The sequence below is a fragment of the Bombus huntii genome, chromosome 11 (genome assembly GCF_024542735.1).
Source record: "Bombus huntii isolate Logan2020A chromosome 11, iyBomHunt1.1, whole genome shotgun sequence".
NCBI lineage: Eukaryota > Metazoa > Arthropoda > Insecta > Hymenoptera > Apidae > Bombus > Bombus huntii.
Window position 1 is genome coordinate 12,175,355 of NC_066248.1, and position 23,947 is coordinate 12,199,301.

Here is a 23,947-nt window from a genome sequence, read left to right on the forward strand (position 1 = left end):
CTGTGCCTAAGATCGGAGTTGGCGTAGCTAACAGCCGCCAGATATTGCAAGTTAATTTAAACTTTCTCCTGTTTGCCCGCAATCTTGTATGTTCTGACGCATCCGTTGCTATTTCTTATAATAGCACTCGCGACATTTAAAACGCCACATTATTTAGAATAGAGTTTAACCGTAAAACAACGTCCGTTCAATCCCGAATCCCACTAAAATTCCAAGTTAAAGATAGCCGGAAAAAGAGGAACGCAGTCACGTTAATAAGAAACCGGTTTCCGTAACGATTTTTTAAGAGGATGCGTGTACGTGTTAATTTAATCTCGCACATGTAACCGCGGGACCCTTGAAAAAGAGACACTGAGAAACGTCATCGCACAAGTATATATACGCTGCTAGTATTCCTTGTCATTAGAAAACTCTGCTGCTAATACTACTAGTAGTAGTAGATGCAGTTCACCTCGAGCAACCAAAAATTGCAGCTTACTTTGCATCCCTAAACCATGAGCATGCACGTCCGACCGTCGGACGTAGTATTCCGTGTCGCGTGTATCTGCACGGAATTCGATGTATACCGTATAACGTGATGTGTAAGTGCAACCTTATCTAAGTGGCAGTTTCATTCTTTGAATGAGCAGACGTCGTCCAGGAAAACGAGAGCAATTGTTCGTATTTCTGATCAGGTGCATCTCTAGGGAGTTGGCAGAGTGTATCGTGACATCAGATGGTGGAGATACTTTTTAATGGAATGGAATCTGCTAGTTGACGCACGTGAACGCGTAATCCACGTGACAAGTTAAAGCAGTTGAACTTTTTCTGTGAGGAAAAAGGTATCTCGTTCTGTTCTTCATTTGTGATAAATACTTTTTCTTATGGCTTCTCTGAAGAAGTAGTTTTCTCAGGTTAAGACAAAGCTATTTGAACGAACTAAGTTTTAATATCTCAAAATTCAACTGTGAACTGTGTGAATAATCAAGTTGGTTATTATGAGACACTAGTAGTATTTTATATAATAACGAAAAAACAAGAAAATATTGTATTCTCTATTAGAAAGGAGGAAATAACCGGAATAATCTTGCCGTATCCTACCCTTGTTCGATCGTGATTGGTAATTTTTAGCAATTCTCGAAAGGTGAAACCCTCACTTAGACGTAAATTGTAAACCTAGTACCGTCGTCCCAGGAGAGACAGCCAACGGGAGAACAGACAGAAGTATGATCTTTCTCCGCTGTAAAACTATAGTTTCCTCTGCGAGCCTGTGAGACCGGATAGAGTTCGAGTTGAAGTTTCGCGTGTTACTTCCCAATTCTCATCTCTAGCTGCACACAGGCAAACTTCTTCCCCTGCCTATTTTCTCCTATTCAGGCCTCTGCTGGATGACTCTTGTTCGAGCGGTTCCAGAGAGGACGCGACTTACACGGAAGGAAGGAGGCATTTTACCCTCTATTCCCTCTCCTTTTCTCTTCGTCTTCCCATCTATCGTTCACTCGGCCGTCCTCTTTTCTACTCTCTGCTATCGTTCCTCCTCCGTTAATCCATGTGTGCACACACTGTGGCGCATGCACCGCTGGCGAACCACCCCCTCGAGCACGCGGAAGTTAAACGAAGAGGTAATCCCGAGCAAATATCTTGGAATCAGCGATAGTTGAACTAAGTTACGGGTGAACAACTCTTTCCCGTTTCCGCAGTCTGGTTATCGCACATAATATATCGTTCTCCGTGAGAATATCGTATCAAGCTGGGTCGGTGCCATCGCGAACTGGGGCGAGGTGTTAAGACAAATATAGCATGCATCTTCCTTTTCGTTTAATTTTAGACTTGATTTACTGACGAACTGATATGTCTGAAATATTTGATTGATCTTGAGCAACAGAGGACGCGACCTCTTAAATAGGAGGAGTTGTTTTCGGATCTCTCGTTTATTTTTAATACAATTTTCGGCGTTTTTATATAGATACGCTTATCGTAGATATATAATATATATGATGAGTTGAAAACTCTAGTATCTATTTTTTAGTTCCACAATTAGTTAAATTATAATTTTATTCTCTAGCAGTGGGTTATACTAATACTGTGATTTTCAGCTAGTTATATAAATCCTTGTTTGCGTATCGAACGATAACTTTTTAAGCCAATGCTACCTATAAAAAAAACCTTGGGTTATTTTATCCTATTGGTTCCCCTTTTCTTCTTCTCCGCTTTCATTTCAAGCTTGATGTAGGAATTCTTTTGAAATAGACATCGATGAGGTTTGTATGAATCGACGACGGAATATTACGAAGATTCCTCTCTTATAAATCCGCTCGTGGCGACGAGAGCATCGAAGGGAAATGTGGGTCACCGATTGGATTCCATTCCATGCGTGAAAGCGCGCCAAAGAAATTGAGAAGCCGAGTCGCATATTGCAGTAACCTTGCCCCGTTCGATTTGTATTCGGTATCGACGAGTTTCATGCACATAAACGTAAATGTGTACATGTAAGTACAGATGTACGAGACACCTCGTGATACGATATGCGTAGTGGTACGCTGAATATCTGCATTATTACAGAGTTTTTCGAGGTAGAATTACGAAAGCGTTTCGAGCTGACAGGTAGGTCGCGATAGGAATCCAGAGACCGTATTCCCGAGGGGAGCAATTAATCAGGGCAATGAATTGGTGAAAATTATGTAACCTAGTGATTATGTAAATTTTAATTAATAGATAATAGCATGTTTTTCTACTGGTTTGTGTATGAGGGTTACTGCATCGTCCACTTGTTCGTTGTTAATCGTTAATTAGCAGCATACACTTTTCATGAACGCGTGAGATATTTAGTATCCAGAACTAAGTTTCCAGGAAGGATGCTCGTATCTGTATGAATATAATTTAACAAGTCAGCTATTTCAACGGATGCATTTATTATTTACGCACGTATTATATTATCAGGAGTAAGTCATTTGTCGGCATTAGTATATGACAATTTGAAATGAAATGGTAATGAAAATATTCTCAATGTATCTATGATATTCTTATTAGTAGCGATATGAGCTTCTAAAATAATTGATGCCTTTAAAATAGGTTATTTCAGACGATAACTACGTAGAAAAGTAAGCACTTCTTTATATTGCATGAACACAATCTTCGTAAAGTTCGTTTGGATTAGTCGACTTAATCGAGTTCAAGCAGCTTGGCTTCGCGCAAGCCTGTGTTTATAAAAGACAAAATAATAGAGTTGATGTTGTTTGAATCAGAGTAACCTGACTGAAGGGAGATATCTAATGGGAAATTAGAGGAGATGTTACCTCGGAAATCAAATCATGTTACTTAGCAACTGTTGTTCCATCCAAATCGATAAAATTTTAATTTCATTTGAAGCTTAAACGAGTATTTCTAGTTTGAATGTAATCTAGTAAAATAGTTTAAAGTTTAAAATTTCATACTTATTCAAACTTACAGATATATTTTAAATCAAGTAATTATAAATTAAATATTTTGAATTCCAACTCGACTGACCTGCAGACAACTCGACTAAAGTATCCGAGAATATAAAGAGAGAATAAAAATTATTTATTCCCGTCAGACGAAAGTATCCTTTAAAAAAATGCTTTCAAGAAAGTCATGCGGGCACCTCGCGTCCTCCCTGGAAGCGGCATGAATTTCCAAAAGCGAAGGTAACGTTTGGAATTACCGTGGACATGGAAAAAGTTCGCGCTCGTCTGTAATCTTCTTTGCCCGTGAATTACGCGCTTATCGGAGCGCTACCCCTTTCTCCGCGGAATCCTTGGATTAATATAAGTTGAGACCCTGCAATCCCGTAAGCTCGCGGTCGACAGCGTGCTATACGCGTGACACGAATTCCATCATTTGGCGTTTCCACACTGTGTTGCGTGTTCCCGGTTCGATTAGTCCTTTTTCGCTAAAACGCGGCGCAGTAGTAACAGGTGTCCAATACTCGTGTATAATGTCCAAACAAGCTTTCCATCGTTTATCAGAGTAATCTGCAATGTAACATCGGTTTTCCACGATTCTAACTTCCTCACAGCAAGTCAGGTAGCGACAATGCAGGTGCAAAAGCGGCCGATTCACCAATACTGAGGGATCCCAGAATAATAAAGCAACCGTTATCAATTCTTCGAGTAGAGACATTGTAATAGAACGTGGCTGGAGAGCATGGTAGTATGCCAAGAGAATGGAAAGAACCGTCATTCGAGAACAAAAGAGTGAATCATCCGTGGAAACGTAATTGCCGCTTCGGTTAGAATTTCTCAGTTTTCGATTCGAATTTAGTCCGCTGATTCTTGGATCTCGGTTAACTCGTTAGACGTGGACATTAACCTTTACTATAGTCGAACGCCATTACGTGCCCGTTCACTGCTGAGTATTATTCGCCTTGTTCTCCTACAATGTGAAGATAGGCGAACAAAAAGTAATGGTACAAATTAGATTTTTCAGTAAAATCCTACGTAAATTTTGAGAGCACAATCTTTTATTCAATGTATTTTGTGTAATGTATAACTTCTGATTGTAAAGTTCGACATATCATAGATAATCGACTTTTGCTTACTTGAGCTCCAACTTCTAAAATTATATTTTACAAGAAAAATCAATAAATAATCCTGCTTTTTCGATATTTGTGAAATTTATCAATACTTTTCATCGTCATTACATACGCTAGTAACAAAAAAACGACGCATTAAGAAAAACCACATTGACAACTTCATATAGAAAAATGATGATGGTACACTGTGTTTTAAGTTTACTTTAGAATTTATGACTTACATAAAGCGCTTTTTGAGAAATGAACATTAATCGCATGTACCAGTGCAACGAAATTACAGTTTAATATTAAAGAAATTAAAACGTATATCGCGAATGTCTTGCACATGATCATAGACGTTTCCATTCCATTCGAAACGGTGTAACGAAATTAGAATCGGCGATAGTGGAAATTCAACGTAATAATAAAACGGACCAGATACGATTGCAGATTCGGGTCAATTATCGCGTTATGTTTTCGAAACTTTTAAAGACTTAATTGTTACGTGTTTCGCTGGTTAGCGAAAAAAAGCAAAGTTGTGGCTTGTGGCAGTAGAGCCGTAGCGCCGAGTCCATGAACAGAAACGATTAGAGTTTCAATTGAAGTTCATCAAGTAAGTGGATCGTTGGTGGCGGCGCGGTGTCGCGCTCACTAGGGTCGGCTGTTAACCCTCCGGCAAGGACAGGCGAACTTCGATGTTGTTTTATGCAAAGTGTTCTAACCGGAAACTTTCATAATTCGACGGGTCGCGATATCGCGCGATTTTGGTCGCGTGCTGTTCGAACAGACGGTCCAGCTAATTAACGGGCACTTCATTTCATCGTCTTCGCGAACGTTCAACATCGTCGTACAAACGCTTCTCGTGGTCTCTCGTTCTCTGTCGGATTTTAAATTTCTCTACAAACTTCTTGTTTGTGTCGGAGCTGATTTGCCATGCGATGGAAATTCGCCGGAAGGCGATGACGCACGAAGGTACTAAAAGCCACGGAGATGGCTTTATCGTGGCTACGTTAATAACGTTACAAGTTGCGAAATACCTGCCACGATACATATGAATACACGTATCCACATGTATAATTTTGTATGATAGTGAACTATATACGTCTCTGTTCATAAGTATTGGAATATGCACAGAAAGTGAGATTATCGTCAGAAATGATAAGAAAACTGTTTAAAAATTATAATTTGATTTGTAACTTATGTGTACAGTTAAATAAAAACTAAAAATTTAATTTTTATGTGTACATTACGTATTTTGTATATATGTTTTATAACATCTCCGAGTTTTACATCTGTTTCATACAAATCTTTTCGATGAAACTTGGATTTCGAAATTGTGACAACTAAGAGGTGCGATTCTTAGTACAATACGTTCCCTTTTGTAACTTATATAAGTACTTACACTTACAAATTTCTGCATCGTTATTTTGCATGAATACAAATTTATGGGCGAAATCATTAATCGTTTCGTTTATAGATTAAGACAATTGTCACAGTTTATATGAAACCATAGATTACCTTAATACCTCTGAAGAGTGATGCACATGTGAATTGAATTTGACGCGCGGCTATCGGCACGTCACGCGTGTTTTTCCAGCATTCTGGGCAACGTTTGTCTATTATAACGCGCGTTCTCGGAGATAAATCACCAACTATCGGCTGAGAGCGCTATCATAGCTGTCTCTGGTCACCGTCTAACTTGTCGCGCGTGTGCACACATAGAACAGGAAAGCTATGTTCGCGGCTTTTGTCGATCCTGTTGCAAATAGAAAATAATATCGCAAGCTGGGCGATAGTTGTACAAAAGCGCGCATACGTAACAGCGAAACGCATGGTTCACAAACACCGACAATGGGAATAACGCGGCGCGATCCATATGTTTCAGTTACGCGGATTCCACTTCCATCAGCGTGGCTCTATTTCGAGGTACACGCGAGCCGGCTCCATCATCAGCTTTTTATAGTGTCGATTTATGCGCGCGGATTCGCGGCAGCTTTAAAACATTGATATCTACGCACAATCTCGTAAAGTCCACGGAAAATGGTGGCGTATTTAGGTCACGTTGGCGCCACACAAGAAAAATCTCGTTCCGATGGTTGGGAACGTTTATGTCGTATGCTGAGTGTGTCGACTGGAAATATCTAATTAATAATTACGTACAGTCGTACTAGTTTTTGCTTCTTATTGGACTCTTGAGGATGACCTAAACTGCTTTTGCTCCGGAAATATGCGAAACTTTTGATATATCGTATTCTTATCTTTTTCTTGTAAGAAATATTCCTGGAAAAGAGCTTATCAAGAGAAAGAAATGTAATAAAGGGAGGAATCCTTGATGACAGAGTTAGATTCATTTCGTATAACTTCCCAGAAATATCGCGTTATCTCGCTATAAATATTAGGGAAAGATATGTCGCGAACCGAGATTCGAACTTTAATCTTTTATTTCATCGGATAATTAACTTAACCGATTGAATTATTGTTTCGCGATAATGTCGCAACAAATCCTTATCTTTCCAACAACGCAAAATCTTGGTATACATACAAAAATAAGGTAGTTGTTCTCAATATCTTATGTCCGCCGCAAACAAATCTACAGAGCTGTCTACTTTCCATTGGAAAATCGACGTGGCTTTAAATCAATGCGAAGTCACCATTCTAGATCGACCGCATAAGAATTCAGAAAGCGCGGGGGCGTGCATGTTGAGATGACGGTATTCCGATTTGTCAGAGCGACGAAGAATTCAATCAGGGTTGAAAATAGCAGGAAGGTAGGTAAATCGGCGTCCGTATCGCTGCGTCTCCACGATAGAGGCAAAAACATATTCCATTCCTATTACGCGGCTTATTCCTCGGCCCAATCTACCGGTATTCCTCGCGCTGCCAGACGACACGCGCGACTGAGCGAGGCAAGGCGAGGCAAGGCCACCATCGCCGTTTTCCCTTTTGCAGACGGAATATATAGCGCGGCGAATACACCCGTTTGCGCTGTAGAGTGGCAACCACTCTTCCGGTATTCGCCACTCGATCTTCAATTTCGTCCCTCTATACACGAAATCCCAGCATTCCCACGAAATCCGCGCTATTTCGCGCTATTCGACTTGCCTGATGCTATCCAGCCTCCAGGCCACCCCTTCTTCTACCATTTCGCGTATTTGCAGGAGGACTACTCGTTTCTCCAGCTGTGTTCACGGCTGCCGACCGTCCTTCCCCACACACGTGTGTGTTCGAGGCTGTCTGCAAAACTTCTAGCAACGAGCACACAGGCCCGACCGTGCGTCATTGCTACCCTTTGCCCAACGAACGAACGTCGAATCCTACCCCCATCGATGCTCTCCTCGTCCCTTGGCTTCTTCCTTCTGGCCTTTCTTCGACCCCTCCTTCCACGCGTGGAACGATTTCGAATAGAACCCGAACAGTACCGTGCGCGCTGCATCGAGTTTCGACTACTTGCCCTGGCTTTGGCCATGCTCCATTTTTCTCGATTCTCCTCGTTGCTTGCCTTCCGGTCTTTTAGTGTTTTCCCGCCTTGTTGCTCGTCCGCCAGCTTATTCGGCTAAATGGCAAATACTCCGCGCTGGTCTTTTGGTTCTGTTGATTGGATGGTTCGGCCGGCACGCATGAATGACTTGATACGGAACTTTTGGATCAATCGCAGTGCTCCGGCTACGTTGCTGCTGCTGTTCGATTCAAAGCCCATAAGGTATTCGTTCCCGAGTTCCCATCTTCTCTGTCTGTGTGCACGCGTAATCCTGACTCCCTGTTGTCGAGAGAGCTAGCTCGGTCCATACCCTGGAAACGAGCCTGTCAGTCGTCTCTTCGATCCTCTTGCTCGCCTATACGCGTATCTACGGATTCTGTATCCGTTTTCCGCTTTTTGGCAATTGTTTTACCCGGATGCTACAACCCGTGATCCTCGCGCACTCTCGGCTTCGAAATTTATTTATCCGTAACGTGGAAAACGTTCAAACAAGCGCGCAGGGTGAACGTTCGCTGCCACGGCAGGAATACCGAGGGAAATATGAAGAACAAACGAAAATCGTGCTCGGTGAAGATAGAAAAGGGGAAAGATCGGAAAGAATTTTCATAGATCGAATCGAGCGATGTTTTCAATCCAATCTTCGCGTCTGTTGCGCGCCGCGTTCGTGATTTCGTTGCACGTCAGAGATATAGCTGCGTTCAGTTCCCGCGTTGTGTTCCATCCTGTTGCCCAAACAGAACGTGCTTTTCTCGTTCGTGTCTCTCTTTTATTCAGTTTTATCTCTCGCGATTCTCCACCCCTTTTCCCACCGAACGGACGATTAAATTAACCCGACTCTATGGGCGGAACTGAGTTTCTCGAAAGGAAATTGAACCGCAGCCAGGAGTGGAAAATTCACCGAGTTAACTAATGTCGCGACGAAAAGGTATGTTTATCGGTAAATGAGTTTTCTGCGACACCATAGGCTGGATAAATACATCACTTTGCGTATCAAAGTTAACAGTAGCTCGTGAACTTTGCAGAGCCTCCGTTTCCATTTTCTTCGATCGAACAACGGTGCCGTTAAAGTGTAGCGGGAAAAGTAAAAACACAGTAAAAGGTAAAGAAAGAGAGGACTGATGGAATATAGTTTCATAGCGATGCAGTTTTAACGTTCGTTTACATTGCACGTTAGCGACGAGTATGGCACTGGTACAATAAACCACGATTGGCTACACGCGAGCGGAACCGTCCAATGGACATGTCCGCAATTTATTACCCTTTATATCACGAACGATGAAACAGCCTCCCCGAAGAGAAGCAGAGCGAAGGATTGATAGGCGTGGAAACAAACGAACGAGCGAAACCGAGGAATTGAACGGAAAGTGTGACGCAGGAGGGAGGAGTGGCGAAAAAACGAGGCGAAACGAAGGCTCAACCGTGGAAAGTTCGCTAGGGGCAATTGAATCGGTTTCACCCAATCAGCGACGCCGTTAATAGCAATCAACGGTCCTTCCCTTTCGGTCTTTGGCAAACGATCGGACTAATTACTGATCGGGATAAGGCGCGCGCTGTGGCAATATGTGCACGGATATCGGACGTGCCGAACTTGCTTCCTTTCCTTTCCGCCCTCCCTCGTTTTCTACATCCAATCATCTCCTTCTCTTCGTTTTTCCTCTCTCCTTTCTTCGTTGTCCTTTCCCATCTACATCCTTCCTCGAAATCAACGTACACTGATCGGGGTGGCACGCATGCGTCAGCACTAGGTTACGAAGCAAAGAACAGAGAGGATGGAAAGGAATGGGGTAAACGTGGCACGATAGGGCTAAAGGGTGAGCAGGAGGGTTATAGAGTAGGGAGGAGGAAGATGGAGAAAGAGAAAAGGGGGTGGGTTTTCAGTGTACGATAACGACTGGCATCAGCAGCGTGCTTCTACTTCTACCTTCGTAGCCCTACGAGCTTAATGTACGTACCAGTGGAAAGGGTAAAATTGGAAGGGATGAAGAAGTAGAAGGGACGCAGAGAGAGAGCGAAGCGAGGAAGCAACGTGTACTATACGTCAAGACAATAAGTACCATTAAGATAACAGTGGGGGTCTTAGATAACCCCCGCGTGAACCTCGGGGGTCCGTAATGGAAGATTCCATTTTATTCCAGAGTTATTTTTACCATGTGCCTTAAAGAGACATCGCGTCTGTTTCGTTCTCGGTAATGATTCAATTTCTTTATTTAATTCGATCGATATTTTCCTTTCGAAGATACCGAAGAAAATTCTACCTTCAATACTGCGACTGCTGCTTTCTTAAAAATTCTATCACATAGAAATCGAAAAAATGATTTGAAAATGATGAAACCTCTCCCTTCAAAGAATATTTGTAAAAAGATTTCACGTGTATCTGTCAGATCAAACACTTCGTTCACCGAATTAGAACATAATCGCATAGATGTGTCCCATGAACAGGAATATGGTCTTTTTTCAGTTATAACGTCTGATTATAAAAATGTAGAGGCACGACGAACGGTCATGATGGACGACAGTCCTATAGATACCACAAGGGAGCACGAAATTTTATAGTTCCAGACATCCATTGTTCCGAAATTGTCTTGCAGCCTGCACTAATGACAATGATTAATATTGACCCACGTGTACGTTGAAGCGAGTAATACACTCTCCTGGTGAGACATAGTGGGTAAACTTTAGCGTCTGCCAAGCCCCACCTACGCCTTGCTCTTTAGGGATTCCTCGGTTCGTCGACAAGACAGCCAGCGTCAAAAGTTAGGATATCTCATGCTCGGTCTCGTCGTGTTCCGACAATCGACAAGACTAACTTGTGTATTCTTATTAAGCTCGTCCTCCTTGTTAAATACGAATTAAACGGATCAACTATGGAAGCGCCAGCGTCTTTTCAGTCGTAACTTTAAAGCTGTTGTCTCAACAACATCGCTATACAGCAATTGCAACTTAAATTAACTTCTCTAACTCGTAAACGGGTCGATCGAATGAAAATTTTTCTATACTCCAGTTTAACCCTATTTGTATAAACGTATATGCATATATAGACATATATAGACATGTATATACATGACAATAGTTAAATTTAATAATTCTTACGTAGAATCATTCGTTAACGATATTTTTATCTTACGTAATTACGAAAACGACATACATATATTTACCCTTCGTATCGATACATGAAGCAATTACAAGGAAGAAACGTCAGCATAAGATCGCGAATAATTCACGATGACCAGTGTAAATAGCATGGTCGCAGACGAACACATGCGTATTCCGTGGGATATCCAGGATGTCGATGGAAAGCGGAAAGTCTTGTAAGTCATCGATTATACAAGAGCTGCACAAGCCTAGCGGCATGCAGACGCGAATATTCAACTGGCTATCCTTGTATAGAAGACCGTTACGTCGATTCAGAGGATAAAGTCTGTATCCGTTCACTTTTAATTTCAGCTATCGATCAATCTATCCGGGTGTCCAATGCTCATTGCCTTTGTCTCGCTGTTAGTCCGCCGCTGGCTAGTTATACTTGGCGAGCTGCAATTTCGGATACTTGCTCTTATTCGCCGGCTAAACAAAACTACTTGACATAATTCCTCGCTCCGGATATCAACGTCGAAAGTCGAGATTGCTGGTTTTAAGTCGTTTCGATTTCATCGATCGTCGTTCGTTTCCTTTAGCCAGAATAGCTTGGAACTTTTTAATCCATGGTAGAACAGCAGCGGCGGATCGATACCAAGACTGATCGTAATTGTTGGTTCTTTTCACGAAGGTACGAATTGGTAGAGAAATTCTCTGCGCAGAGCTATGAACTCGTAGATATTGATGAAAGAGAATTACTCTTATTGATCCCATCGATACTGCCTTAGTCCACGGTAAATTGAATCTATGTTTCAGCTATTTGCTGAAATAACAGAATGTCGATGTATCACCATCACGAGGTTAGTAGATCGCTTAATCGGCGAGATATCGAGTCTCAAACGTGCAGGTACTTACAGCTATCACGATCGGTTTCCTCGATGAACATATAAACGTGACGTCTTGATCTATTTCGCGTGGATCTTAACGGAATATACCGAAACTTTCGGTCGAGTTTACTCGTTAATGACTGAGTACATAGTAGAAGCGTATTCAGGTATCCCAATGGCCACGTATTCATCCATGTTAGCTCGCCGACATCGAGCTGATGAGGAAAGGTATACACTGATGATGCGCCGTGCCATTCTGGGATCGAAGCGATGGAATCTTGTTAGTGCAACTGTCTCCTTTCCGGCGTTGACCCGACGGTATACAAACGGGACCAATCAATGTTTCCTCATGAATTATGTTGGATCAGTTTGCGAAACGGAGTTTCGTCGCCCTCGTTCGAACACTGGAAAATTGTCCCTTTGTTTCCCAAACTGTGGATAGGACGAAGATAAACAACGAGCACAGCTCGGTTCTTCTCTTTCCATCTACGTTAGTTTCACCGAGAACTGGCAGGGCTAATCCTATGCATCGAGAATTCATCGGAATTTCGAGCGCGTGATCGCGTGTCGCGCGAGTATCGCTCGCGGCCTAATTACGACGCGAAATATTTATAATGGCGTCGATCGATCCCCGCCGGGTTTATAAAATTTTATCACACCGGGACCGGGCATCATTTAAAATTCAATTTGTTTTACCAACAACGCAGCGAATAGCATAGAAAATAATACAGGAACCCGAACGCTTCGTGGTTCGTGTGTCTTTGCCTCGCCTCTCGGTACACGCTTTAAACTCATTATTCACGGCCGCGGCCGGGCAACTTTAATCGCGAAAACTTTAATCACGCGATTCTAAAATTATCAGCCGGCGCTATGAAGGATATTTCGTAACACCGGCGAAGGCTAGAAACAAGAGAGAAAAAAGATAGAGGGAAACTATCGTCCCGTGTCCATGATCCGATGCGGGGGCGTGCCTTCGTTTCGTCACGATTCGTGCCATCACGATCATTTACACGTGTAAGAAACATCCCCTTAACTTCGAAGTTTGTTTCGCCAGAATATTTATTATTTTTTATTTCCATACGATTTATTCTCGTCGCTGCCGAATTCAATGTAGAATGCGAAATTAGTAGAAAATAGATAAAAGAGAAACGAAATTTACGACGAAAAACGTTACATTAATCAATTTCGAGATCTCCGAAGCGAAACAAATTTATTACCAACGCAACTCTTCTAAATCCGTTTATTTATGTTCTGCGAAAAAATTGCATGGGAGGAAAGGAAGAGAGAAAAATGCCGTGCATACCCGTAATAACTGCAGTCTATTCGAGGGCCGATGGAAAAATTTACAGGGAAATTCGATTATCCCCGCCAGCGAGAGATTCGAGCTGCAGGTGTCGGATATACGCGCAGCGTTCCGATGTGAATTCGAATCTAATCGATGTAGACGTGCTAGCTTGTAACCGTGGCAGCGACACTTTCAATGGGACCGTGTTACAGATGACTGACTGCGCCAACGATATGCATATCGCGTTCCAGTCGAAACGGCCGTGAGATCTGCCCATCCAGAGAAGGGAAGAAGCCTGGTGCTCCTGCGAGATTTACGCACATTACGTAACGCCGCTTTGATGATCTCTATCGGTTGAAAAGTGAATCGATTCCCGGGGCAAATTGTTATATAAGTGGTTAGTTACCTTTAGAAGATTTAGTCTCAAAGTTCGACACGCAGCCACTTAGATTTCTAGAAAAATTGCGAGAAACCGATGTTCCAACAGGGGAATTTGACAGAAAATGTCAATAGCTATTCACGAGATATAAATTATAAATATAATTAAATATAATATAATAGAAATTCTAAATAGGAATTTGTTTCGTCCCCGTAAATATTACAGTGAGTTGTCTAGACATTTTGCATATTTTTGTATAATAGTGACGTTTCCGAATTTAAATTTCCAATAAATGCACATTCACCAATGCTGATCATAATTCACGGAATTGTTCTCTACTTTTCTACTTGTAAATTTATCATTGTGTCGCCGGAATTTCGACATTTGAATAAGTAAAACCATCTGAAGTCAGAGTTACTGGCAATATACCGGAAGTCGGTGCATGACAAAGTTTGTTCGTGATAAAAAATTCGTGAGTTAACGCGACTGGTTGAAATGAACTCCGAACTGGGTCATTTGATCTAGGGCTACGGGCAGCGAAACCCGCTAAATAAGGAACTAACAGCAATTAACGCTGTTTTCTGAATTAGCCAATGGCAACGTAAATTCTGGTAGGCTTCCTTCAACTTTGTCACGGTTTCTCGGTAAATGCGAGCGATATTCGTCGGTTGAAAATTCGTGCAAATAACGAAAGAATCCGGTTTCTACTCGCGATCGGGATAATGGACCAGCTTTGGAACGACACGGCCGATAAAGGGTGGCAAAAAGAAGGAGAGGGTAGTTCAGGCGAGCGAGATGCTGCTAGGGACGAAAACGACGATCGTGATGGGAAATGGGCGCGAGTGAAATAAGGGTTGAGAAAGAAGAATGGGTTTGTAGCGGGAGAAGTAAGCGTCGGAAGTTTGAAGCCCTTAATTGCTTTTTAAAACTTTCAAGTTCGACTCGAACCTCTCCCTCGTTCTTCATCCTCGTCTCCCGCAACCTCGTCCCAGTCCCACCCTTTGCATTCCACTTTGGAATGTTCAATATTAGTTTTCCCTATCGGAGTTACAAACACGTTCGGCAACGGTGGCGGCGGAGGGGGTGAGAAAGGCTCGTTGAACGGAGTCGAGCCGCTAAGAGGGTGGCGATGCGCAAGAAAACTCGACAGCGGACGAGGAAAGGGAGAAAGACAGTTCTACTCGTCGATAATCAGCTTCCCCCCTCCCCCCTTACCGTTACTGTCTCTCATTCTACCTTTGGTTTTTGCACTCGAAGCAATTAACGACGCCTGAAAAAGGAGCCGCGCTACGCTTCGTCCCTACTTTTCCATCGGTTCTGCCCGTCCTTCGGGCGTTGATCTCGCCTCTCTTCTTTCGCGAAACTCCGCGGAGAGACCGTAAAGTGGCCGGACGTTTCCAAAACTTTCCTACTCCCTTTCTCTCCCCATCCATCCTCTCTTGCGTTCTTTCGTTTTGCACGTGTGACGCAAGCTCTCAGGCGACGATATACTTTTATTGTACCCGACGAAGTTTTGGCGCGGTGATGATCAAACTATTCTTATCCACGTGAACAACCGCTAGCCGTTGATCCGTGAAACGATTCGCCGTTATTGACGATATATCGATGAAAACCGGCGCTTTAGTTTTAAAACACCTCTAGTTTCTCCTTTTGGCCCGCGAAACGTAAGTCACTGAGCGGAACGATCCTTTTATCCTGGTTTTGGGAACGATATGCGTTTAATCTACATTTCGATCCATATTGTATGAGTGCTAGGATATTTTCTCCGTTCAAATGTCCATTCGAATATACGGGGAAGGAGCAATTTCATAAAGAGGCGCGTTCGCAGTTAGGGAAAACGAGGTTGTTCCTATCTTGTTCCCTCGATTTTCTCTGAGTTTCGAGTCGTTCTAAGGGCGGTCTACGACAACCGTCTTGGAAAATCTTTCTCCTCGCAATAGCGAGAGGTAGTAGTTCGTTCGAGCAAGCGACCAACATCTCTTTCAGTGCTAGGTTAGAATCGGAGCACGCCTTCTTGCATCCAAACGCTGTGGCGAATGGTTAATCGCGAAAGGTTTTAAATTCGAGAGGAGCGGTGCAAAGGAGGTGGAAAATGGAAAGGGAGGACCGAAGAAAGGGAAACAAACGAACTTACGCGGAACGGGACGAATCGCTTTGACAAAAGGCTCGTTCTCGCGATCCATTACGGTATTCGGACTTCTGATTAATCTCTTTCCTCTCGTATTGCCTCGACTTCCAGGCCCTTTGTGACTTTCAGCTCATTGTTACGAAGATATTGGAACTTCCCGCCTCTCTTGTAACACCGTTAAGCAATTAAATCGAAAGTTTCACGACGTGCCGTTAAAAAACACAATTAAACCGGATCTGTCTGCGGCCACGTCATTTTCAATTTTTGCTCGATCCTCAGACTCGGCGCTCCTCTATTCGGTGATATTAGGGGGCGAGCGTAGGACTAAATCTTTTATGATACGATTCTCTTCTCGAAGGGATCGAGCGACACCATTTGCTCGCATCGCCAAGCGACATCTTTAACTTCCCAAATGGGATCTCGTCTCCTGGTTTCAACGACTATTGGAAAGGATAATCGCGAGCTACGAGTTCTCATAAGATAGACGCACGGTCAGGGATATAAGGGTAAGGAGTAAGGGTCGCGAGAGGGAAAGAGAGGAAAGAGAAAGAGATTTCCGCGTTTCGAGAGCGAAGAACAACAAAGTTTCTTAATGAAGAATAACGTTCCCAGCGAAGGAAAGATATTTCCACTTAACCGGGGATTCTCGTAGTCTTTCCTCTCCTTTGCCTCCTGTCCACCGGAATTGCTCCCCATTTCTCCCCTAATCTTCCGTTGTTCCAGCCGAAACGTTCACCTCCAACTTGCTCTCCGCTGACTATTGACAGTGCCGTTCGAAAGAGTACTATACCCTTCGATCCAATCTCGCATCCAATGAAACGCTCCAGAACGAAATGAATTTCGACCATAACGGATTTTAACTTTTCCCGATAGTCAAGCGTCCCTCTATATTCTGTTCAATCTCTCCTCCCTCTATATTACCTGGAAAAATTTGAGATCTTGCGAACGGAATTCAGTGAACTTGAAAACCGGGAGAGGACGCGCGTAATTTCTTACGCGAGAAGTTCAAAAGTTTTACGCATCGATTTTACTTCTGTTCACTGAAACTATCCACCCACCATTTTTGTTCCCTTCTATTTTCACAAAGAAAGGCTAGAAAGAGCGGAGGTTCCTGGAGAAAGTTGTCGATTCAATGCAGAGCACTCCTCCGTAGATCGTCTCTGAGCACGCGACACGTTTAATTTTCTTAATGATCAGGCAACCTTCGACTGGGCGCACAAAGAAAGACAGAGATTCAGCGCGGAGAAGCGTATGACGTCGTCAAAGAGGCTTTCCGGGCTCGACCGATAGCGTCAGATAGCGTGATTCCGTCCGGGCTTCTCACGCGATGCCCATTTCCTCCTATCGACCTTCCATCTCTTCGCTCAAACGGAATCTTTCGATCTTCTCCGCTGGATGTAGGTCGTCTAGGTGGCTCTGCACCTAACTGTGGCTATCCAATTCAGGTAAACGGCGCCCAATTGTCTCGAGCTGGAATGAACGTAGGCGCGGAAACATGTAAGCCCCGATGATTCCCGGGGCTGGATCACTGCCACTAGTCGAAGCGGCGATTATCGAAGAACGTGAATGGCCGACGCGTGAGCTGCCTGCGAATCCAGCGTCACTCGATTCCGACGACTGCGTAATTCCGTTGTACGTCTCTGAATCACCGTTCGTGTTACCAGTTTTTTCCCCTTTTTTTCACTGACAGTGCACGTCTCGCTTTTATCGTTAAGGACTGTGCGATTTAATCTTACCCGTCGTTATGAAACGATAACGAGATCATTTGGGACGATCGTTCGCGTTGGAATGCCAATTGGGCTTCGTGCGCTAGACCCGTGAAATTTTGGAATCTAGGGTAGTTTAAGCAGTTTAAGCACCTGGGTCGTTTGAGACCAAGAGAATTTTGTGCAATTTTATGAATGATTCTGTAAGGTAGACTATCGATGTATCATAAATAAATATACAGATATGAATATACAAATATGGAATCCAATATGAGATTAATTAATCCTAAGTAATCAACTAGAATCCAATCTATTAGGTTGCCTGAAAAGTTTCTTTCGTTTTACTAGGAAATAATAGACGCATAACGTTTTTTGTTTTATATTGTTTTGTCGAATTACGTACGATCTGTTTTGTTCTGTTCAGATAAACACCGCGACTTGGCTTCACGTTTGTATGAAGCTGCATTGTTGTAAAGAACACGTTTGCGAAAGAAAGACACTTTTCGGACAACCTAATACGTTATAATAGGCGCTTCAGTCAATTAGACTCAATGCGCGAAACTTTGGAACCCAGAATAGTTCAAGTACTTATATAATTTATCTGAAACTATTTGTGGATGAAAATATTTATATAGATTATTTCATTGCCAGTAACGCGATGAAACACTAATCAGCGGAGTGCAATGTGTCCCGAGAAACAGATTAACGGTGAAAGAAGAGTATCCAGGCAACAAATCTCACCGCTGTAATTAGTTTAGAAGCAGCTGATAAGGGAGTCCCTCGACCGAATGAAACATTAACGAGACTGCATCTGGCCAATGCTTCAATCAAGTGTGATTGTTCGAAATTGTTCGAGGGCCAGCACACGTTGGCTCATAACGCGGGTCGATATACGTGTTTCGAGGTCGACTACCATCGGCTGTGGATAGGAATACCATTGCCGGTATCATGAGCGGGACACGCGTAGCATAGGGACACCCTCGGCTCGCGTGTGACCCTTCTTTTACGAAGGGTGCACCCGATGCGGGTGCATGACACAGGCACAGATTATCAGTGCACACGACGCAATGGAATTGATCCCCGAAGCATGCCCGTACGTAAAACTTTCGGAGATGAAAATGCTGCCGATTGATTGCTCGCTTGGTTCGCGTTCACGTGGGAAAATTTCGACCACGTCACGTGAATAAACCGGATACGCTCGTTGGCATATTTATTAAACGCGAACAGAAAAAAGGCTGGATTAAGTAATCCCGCAGTGAAGCGGTCCAGGTTTTTGTGATAAAACTGCGTGGACGATATTTAAAATAGTCGAAACTAGATAGTCTATCGATGTTTTGATAGTACCTTCCGTTCAATGTACATTGTATTTCGTTCCACCGAGAGCAGTATCGATGATGATTCAGATTGATATTCGATAATTCGTAATCGCTATAAGCGTAAATATCTGCATGCCAGTTCTCTTGCATTCGAGTCGAATGATTCGACAGAGGATCCTCAAAAGGCTTTGACTGATCATCTCGTCGGCATGGATATATGTCCTTTGATGTAACATTTAAACCTTCAACCACGTTTAAACGACGAATCTGTCAAATAGCTCCAATCACGTGTTCTCTAGGAAGCTTTGAACAAAATGTAGCTCTTGCTCATTGCACATGGCAACTATGACGCTGCGATGTTATTCATAGCGGTAATCAATTTATCGTGAATATATTTTGGGACATATCCATGAGCTTTCCGAATTAAGAAAATCGCCTTTCCATTCCGGATAAAATTTTCCTTATATGTAATTAACTTATATATTTGTGTTTCGCTATCTGAGTGTATTCTGAAATATCTGAGTGAACTACGAATTCCTCTATTAATTTTTCAGAAGCGCTGATACGAGTTATATATTTTGCACGTAAGATTCTTTAATTATCTATACATACTGTATAGTATAATATATTTTACCAAGGAGTACCGTAAGCGCGACAAAAGGATCAAACTGTAACTTGACGATGAGTGCTTCAAACTTGCGCTACTCGTGATCAAGACATGCCGCGAGTGCACGCGCAGATTTCATACACAATTTAATCGAAAAGGGCAAAACGAATGCGGCTGGCTACTAATTTCGCTGGTGGCTGTGCAACACCAAGCATACACTATTTTGTGCTTGGAGTTGTGCCAGCAGCCAGGTAAATACAAGGTTTTCAGGAAGATAACGTTGCGTCGGTCCGTCTCTCTAGAGAGAGGTGAATTTCAAACAAAATCGGTCGACCATCCTTATTTCGAAATCAGTTTGTGAAACTAACTAGCCGGATTATCGAAACATATTTATTGACAAACGCGATTAGCCTGGCAGCTCAATGAAAATGACAGCGCCGTACAATGGACGATTCGACTTTTCTACCGATCGATTCTCTTGCATGCAACGGAAGAGCATTTGAAGGGAGCGAGCAATCGAATAGTCGACGGATTAATTAATTTCACTCCGATAACTTGGTAATTTGGTTATTCGTTGATGGGGGAAGGCGTGTTGATTTCGAGGGATCGCGAAGAAAAGGTGGTGAGTATCGACGATGGTCTATGCGTGCCTATCTAATTCCGTCGATATAATCGAATCGCGATAAATTCCACGCGAGCGATTCGAAGGGAAATATCGTTTGCGGCAGGCGTGGTCGTGAGTTGTGAATCGTGACCCCTTCTCGAAACTCGATCTATTCGATTCCGTGTTACTCGCAACTCTATTACCGACATTCACTAATCAACTTACGTCGGTTTTATTTTAGTCGGACGAAAAATAATGGGTAAAACTGGTGAACGATGGCGAAGAGCGGCAAGGGGCGGAGGGAATGCGGACGCAGACGGGGGGAGGAAGCTTAGCCTAAAAGCAACGGGGATAGTCTTCTATAATAGGACACAGGTTAACGCGACGTACATGGGAACGCTTTTTCCTCTTTCGGGCGATGTTGTCGAAACTGCAATATGCGATTCGCCTGACAGCAGGGGGATATTGCGAAATAAAAAGGGTTAAATTAAAAATTCTCGGTCGAGTGCTCCGTCCTTCGCCCGAAGAGAGACTCTGAGAATATGCCTGTGGAATTTGAACGTGAAAGCACGAAGAGAGTTTCCACCCTCACCCCGATCCAACCACCTCTCTTACTCTGCTTTATCCTTCTCGTTCCTCTGGTAACTCGAAGTCTTCGACTTTTATAGCAAGCCAGGTATAAAAGACGGGCCTTTGTGCCTCCGTAAGCCGTCCTTATCGATATTTTTCGATAACAAAAATGAAGGACCGAGCCTTCGGCCGTGGCCCTTGCCGGCCATACTCGACTCGACTCGACTCGATCCAACTTTCGATCCGAGACTCGATTCCACTCGAACTTCGGCAATCATTTTCCTTTGTGTTCTAGAACGACACGATGCAAGTGGTTTGGCAATATCATGTGGAGGAACCGGTGTCTGCTGCTGGAGTTTTGCCGGATCACGACGCCATCCGAGGATCGAGGCCGCTTTATCTGGTGCAAAGGGACGCGCAACCGAAGCCAACCTCGCGCAACCAAGAAGCCGAGCCGCAGCTTCAAACGTGGGACATATTGAACCAGCAGGTTGGTATCGAATCATTTATCCACGTCCCCTGGTGGCATCCAGACGATCGATTACCGACGCTATGAATGTATTTTATCCTTATGTAATGTAGAACGTGTGGTACCGCGTTCCATGAACGACCGCTGTTCGACGGGCCGATGATGTGCGAAACCGACGCGCGAAATCACGTGGGCGGAAAATTATGGTGTAATACGAGCCATTGCGTGGTGGATATACCATAATATGATTATACCGCGTGGAGGGAGGATATGGTGCGATGCAACGCGTCTTACGTATGCATAATGATGGAGAGACCGGCGTAGGTGGTAATAATGTAATGGATAGGTGCTCGCCAGATTTTGGTCGTTAACAGTGAGATTAAAGGTGTAGGGTAAAGATGAAAACGAATGCTTCGCGCAGTGTGTATCGATAAAAGTTTCGCGTGACGTGTATGTTATACGCGTGAACTCGTTCAAGATGGTTTTACGAAGATATATTCGAACGATTGTCTCTCTCTCTCTCTCTCTCTCTCTCTCTCTCTCTCTCTCTCTCTGTTGTTTATCCAATTATTCAAGGAACAGTTGGCTCGATTCGGCATCCGACGTGTTCGCGCGTAACACGTAACAAGAGAGAACGAGCTTAATATTCATCGGTACGGTGAAGAGTTTCCCGGAAAAGGCGATTAAAGAGTTTTAATTACGGGCTGGAACGTAGTGTCAACGATATCATATTAAACTCGATCTCCGTGGAAGCTACTTTTCCGGAAGCTTCCGTGGCTGAGTTTACTTTCCGAGGGAGAAGTGTGTCGGACGAAATGAATCGCGGCTCTGTTCCGATTCGTCGCCAGACTCTCCCTCTGACACGGTTCCATCGAACTTCGATAATGTCTTTGAAGTTATTAGACACATTCATTGTGACCGCGGTTATTAAAATTTGATTGTAATTGAACGGGGAATGCGGTGAAAACTTTTCAAGGAAATTGCACGGGAGACGGCTGCTCGTCTAATACCTCGGTAACGAGCGTTCGTGTGAATCTTCACGCTAGACGATGGCAATATTAATAAAGATCAAAGTTCATCATTCAATTTCTAGTATCCCATATCTTTGGCTAAAACTTTCTTTCAAATTTCACGTCTAGGTTAATCGTGGAAATTCGTGCATTAAAAAATTCTTAAGTTTCATGAACTCTAAAATTCCTATATGCCAAAGTGGATAAACTTCTAGCAGAATTTTAAGGAATGGTCACTAATTTGGTCCGCGATCTGTTCGTATCCAAGGAGCCATTATTCGTTCGTTGCTTGAAGGCGGTCGGTCTCTTTTGTTTCGTTGTTCGAGTCGTGGTATTCTCGCGGTCAATTCAGTCACGCTTCTGTTTCGCGAACGCGTGGACTCATGTTAGCGAGTGAGCCAGCGAGTAAAATAGAGAGAGAGAGAGGGAGAGAAAGAAAGGGGGAAAGAGAAAGCGAAGCGTGGGTGGCTCGGGTTGCGCGTGAGATGAATGTTCGAACGCGTTTAACGTTCAGCCTGGTACGAGTGGATTTTTATCGGATGCAAGCCGCGGAGCATTGTGCGCCGAATTTATGATGGCATAAATCTTAACCGGGTCACATCCGGCAAAAACTATTCGTTCATTAGCGTCGCCGGGTCATAGATTACGGGTCGACGCTATCACTGGGATCGGACAATGCTAATTCCACGGGCTGCCGAGCTTTTGCTTATAGTTTATACCGACAGAGAGAAGGAAGGGATGGTTTAGTACGGATTTACGTGGCGCCTATTCTGCGTCGTCGACGAGCAGAGATCGATCATTCGCGTGAATAATGAAGATGAAAAATACTCGAGTACTCTATTATCGATGCCAGAATTCGAGAGCACTCTTGGCGGCAGTCTAAGAGGAACTATGACGAGTTTCAACGTGAATGAAGTCGTAAACATGGCGTGATTGGCGGATGGACGATGTGCAAATATAGCGAAGGAGAGATGTCGAAGTTATCAGTCAGCTTACGCTTCAGTGTCTTTTCGCGTTGGCAGCTCGATCGGTGAAAAATCGGGAATTTCAGAGAACGTCCTCTCTATTCTCTCTTTTTGTCTCTCCCTCTTTCGTTCCGTTTTCGTCGTATCTTGTGAAATTTCCACCGTCGAGGTTCCTCGCGAAATGCATCGTATCTGATTTTACCGATAAATGGCACTTTCGATATTTTTGCGCGATTCAATCGAACGACGTGTGTCAACGAATCTGGTAATGGAAACGAACGGAAACGGCTTGCATTATCAGGAAAAGCCGGGAACGAAATAATAAATTGGAATTACGAGGGAGGGGTAGGTGGTTGGTTGAAACCGAACGACTCTAATTTCATCAGCTCTGTTTACAATTTGTATCCAACAGGATCGCGAAACTGGGGTGTTTCGGTGCTCATCAGCTGAAACAAATTACCGCGTCTCCCAGCTGGAAAGGAATTACTCGTTCGCCCAGCAAATCGAACGATTCCCTTTCTCCTTTCTGTTTTTACTTCGATATCTCTCTGATATGAAATTGTTTGTAGTACTGATTTGATTGCTTTTACTTTAATTGTAACAGAGGGATGCAATGAGCACAGTTCGAATTATACAATTACGTACATCTTTCTAAAAGATATAACAAAAGATCGTGATAATAGTAAGACCGATCTCACACGGATATACGTATATCGCGATGCGCATATGATACATACTGAATATATATGTACACTAATGGAAGCGATAACACGACAATTCTCGGGCGACGCAGTATCGCGATACTCATTTCGTGTTCTTGTCAACGATAGGAAGGCGATAGATGAGACATTAAACCAAATGGCGACATTCACACGATACGCAGCTCATGACACGTGTATCACGATGCGCGTATCTTCTCGTGAAACCGGCCTAAAGAGTAAAATTTCAAATGTTATGCAGG

At 43.4% G+C, this 23,947-nt stretch overlaps 1 protein-coding gene across 1 annotated transcript in view; it reads left to right on the top strand.

Moving 5' to 3' along the window:
- LOC126871481 (MOXD1 homolog 2) overlaps positions 1 to 23,947 on the top strand; it is a 172,002-nt gene that overhangs the window by 134,213 nt on the left and 13,842 nt on the right. Inside the window, exon 4 of the mRNA XM_050630362.1 lies at positions 20,838 to 21,032. Coding sequence (XP_050486319.1) covers positions 20,838 to 21,032 — 195 coding nt within the window. The remainder of the gene's footprint in view (positions 1 to 20,837; positions 21,033 to 23,947) is intronic.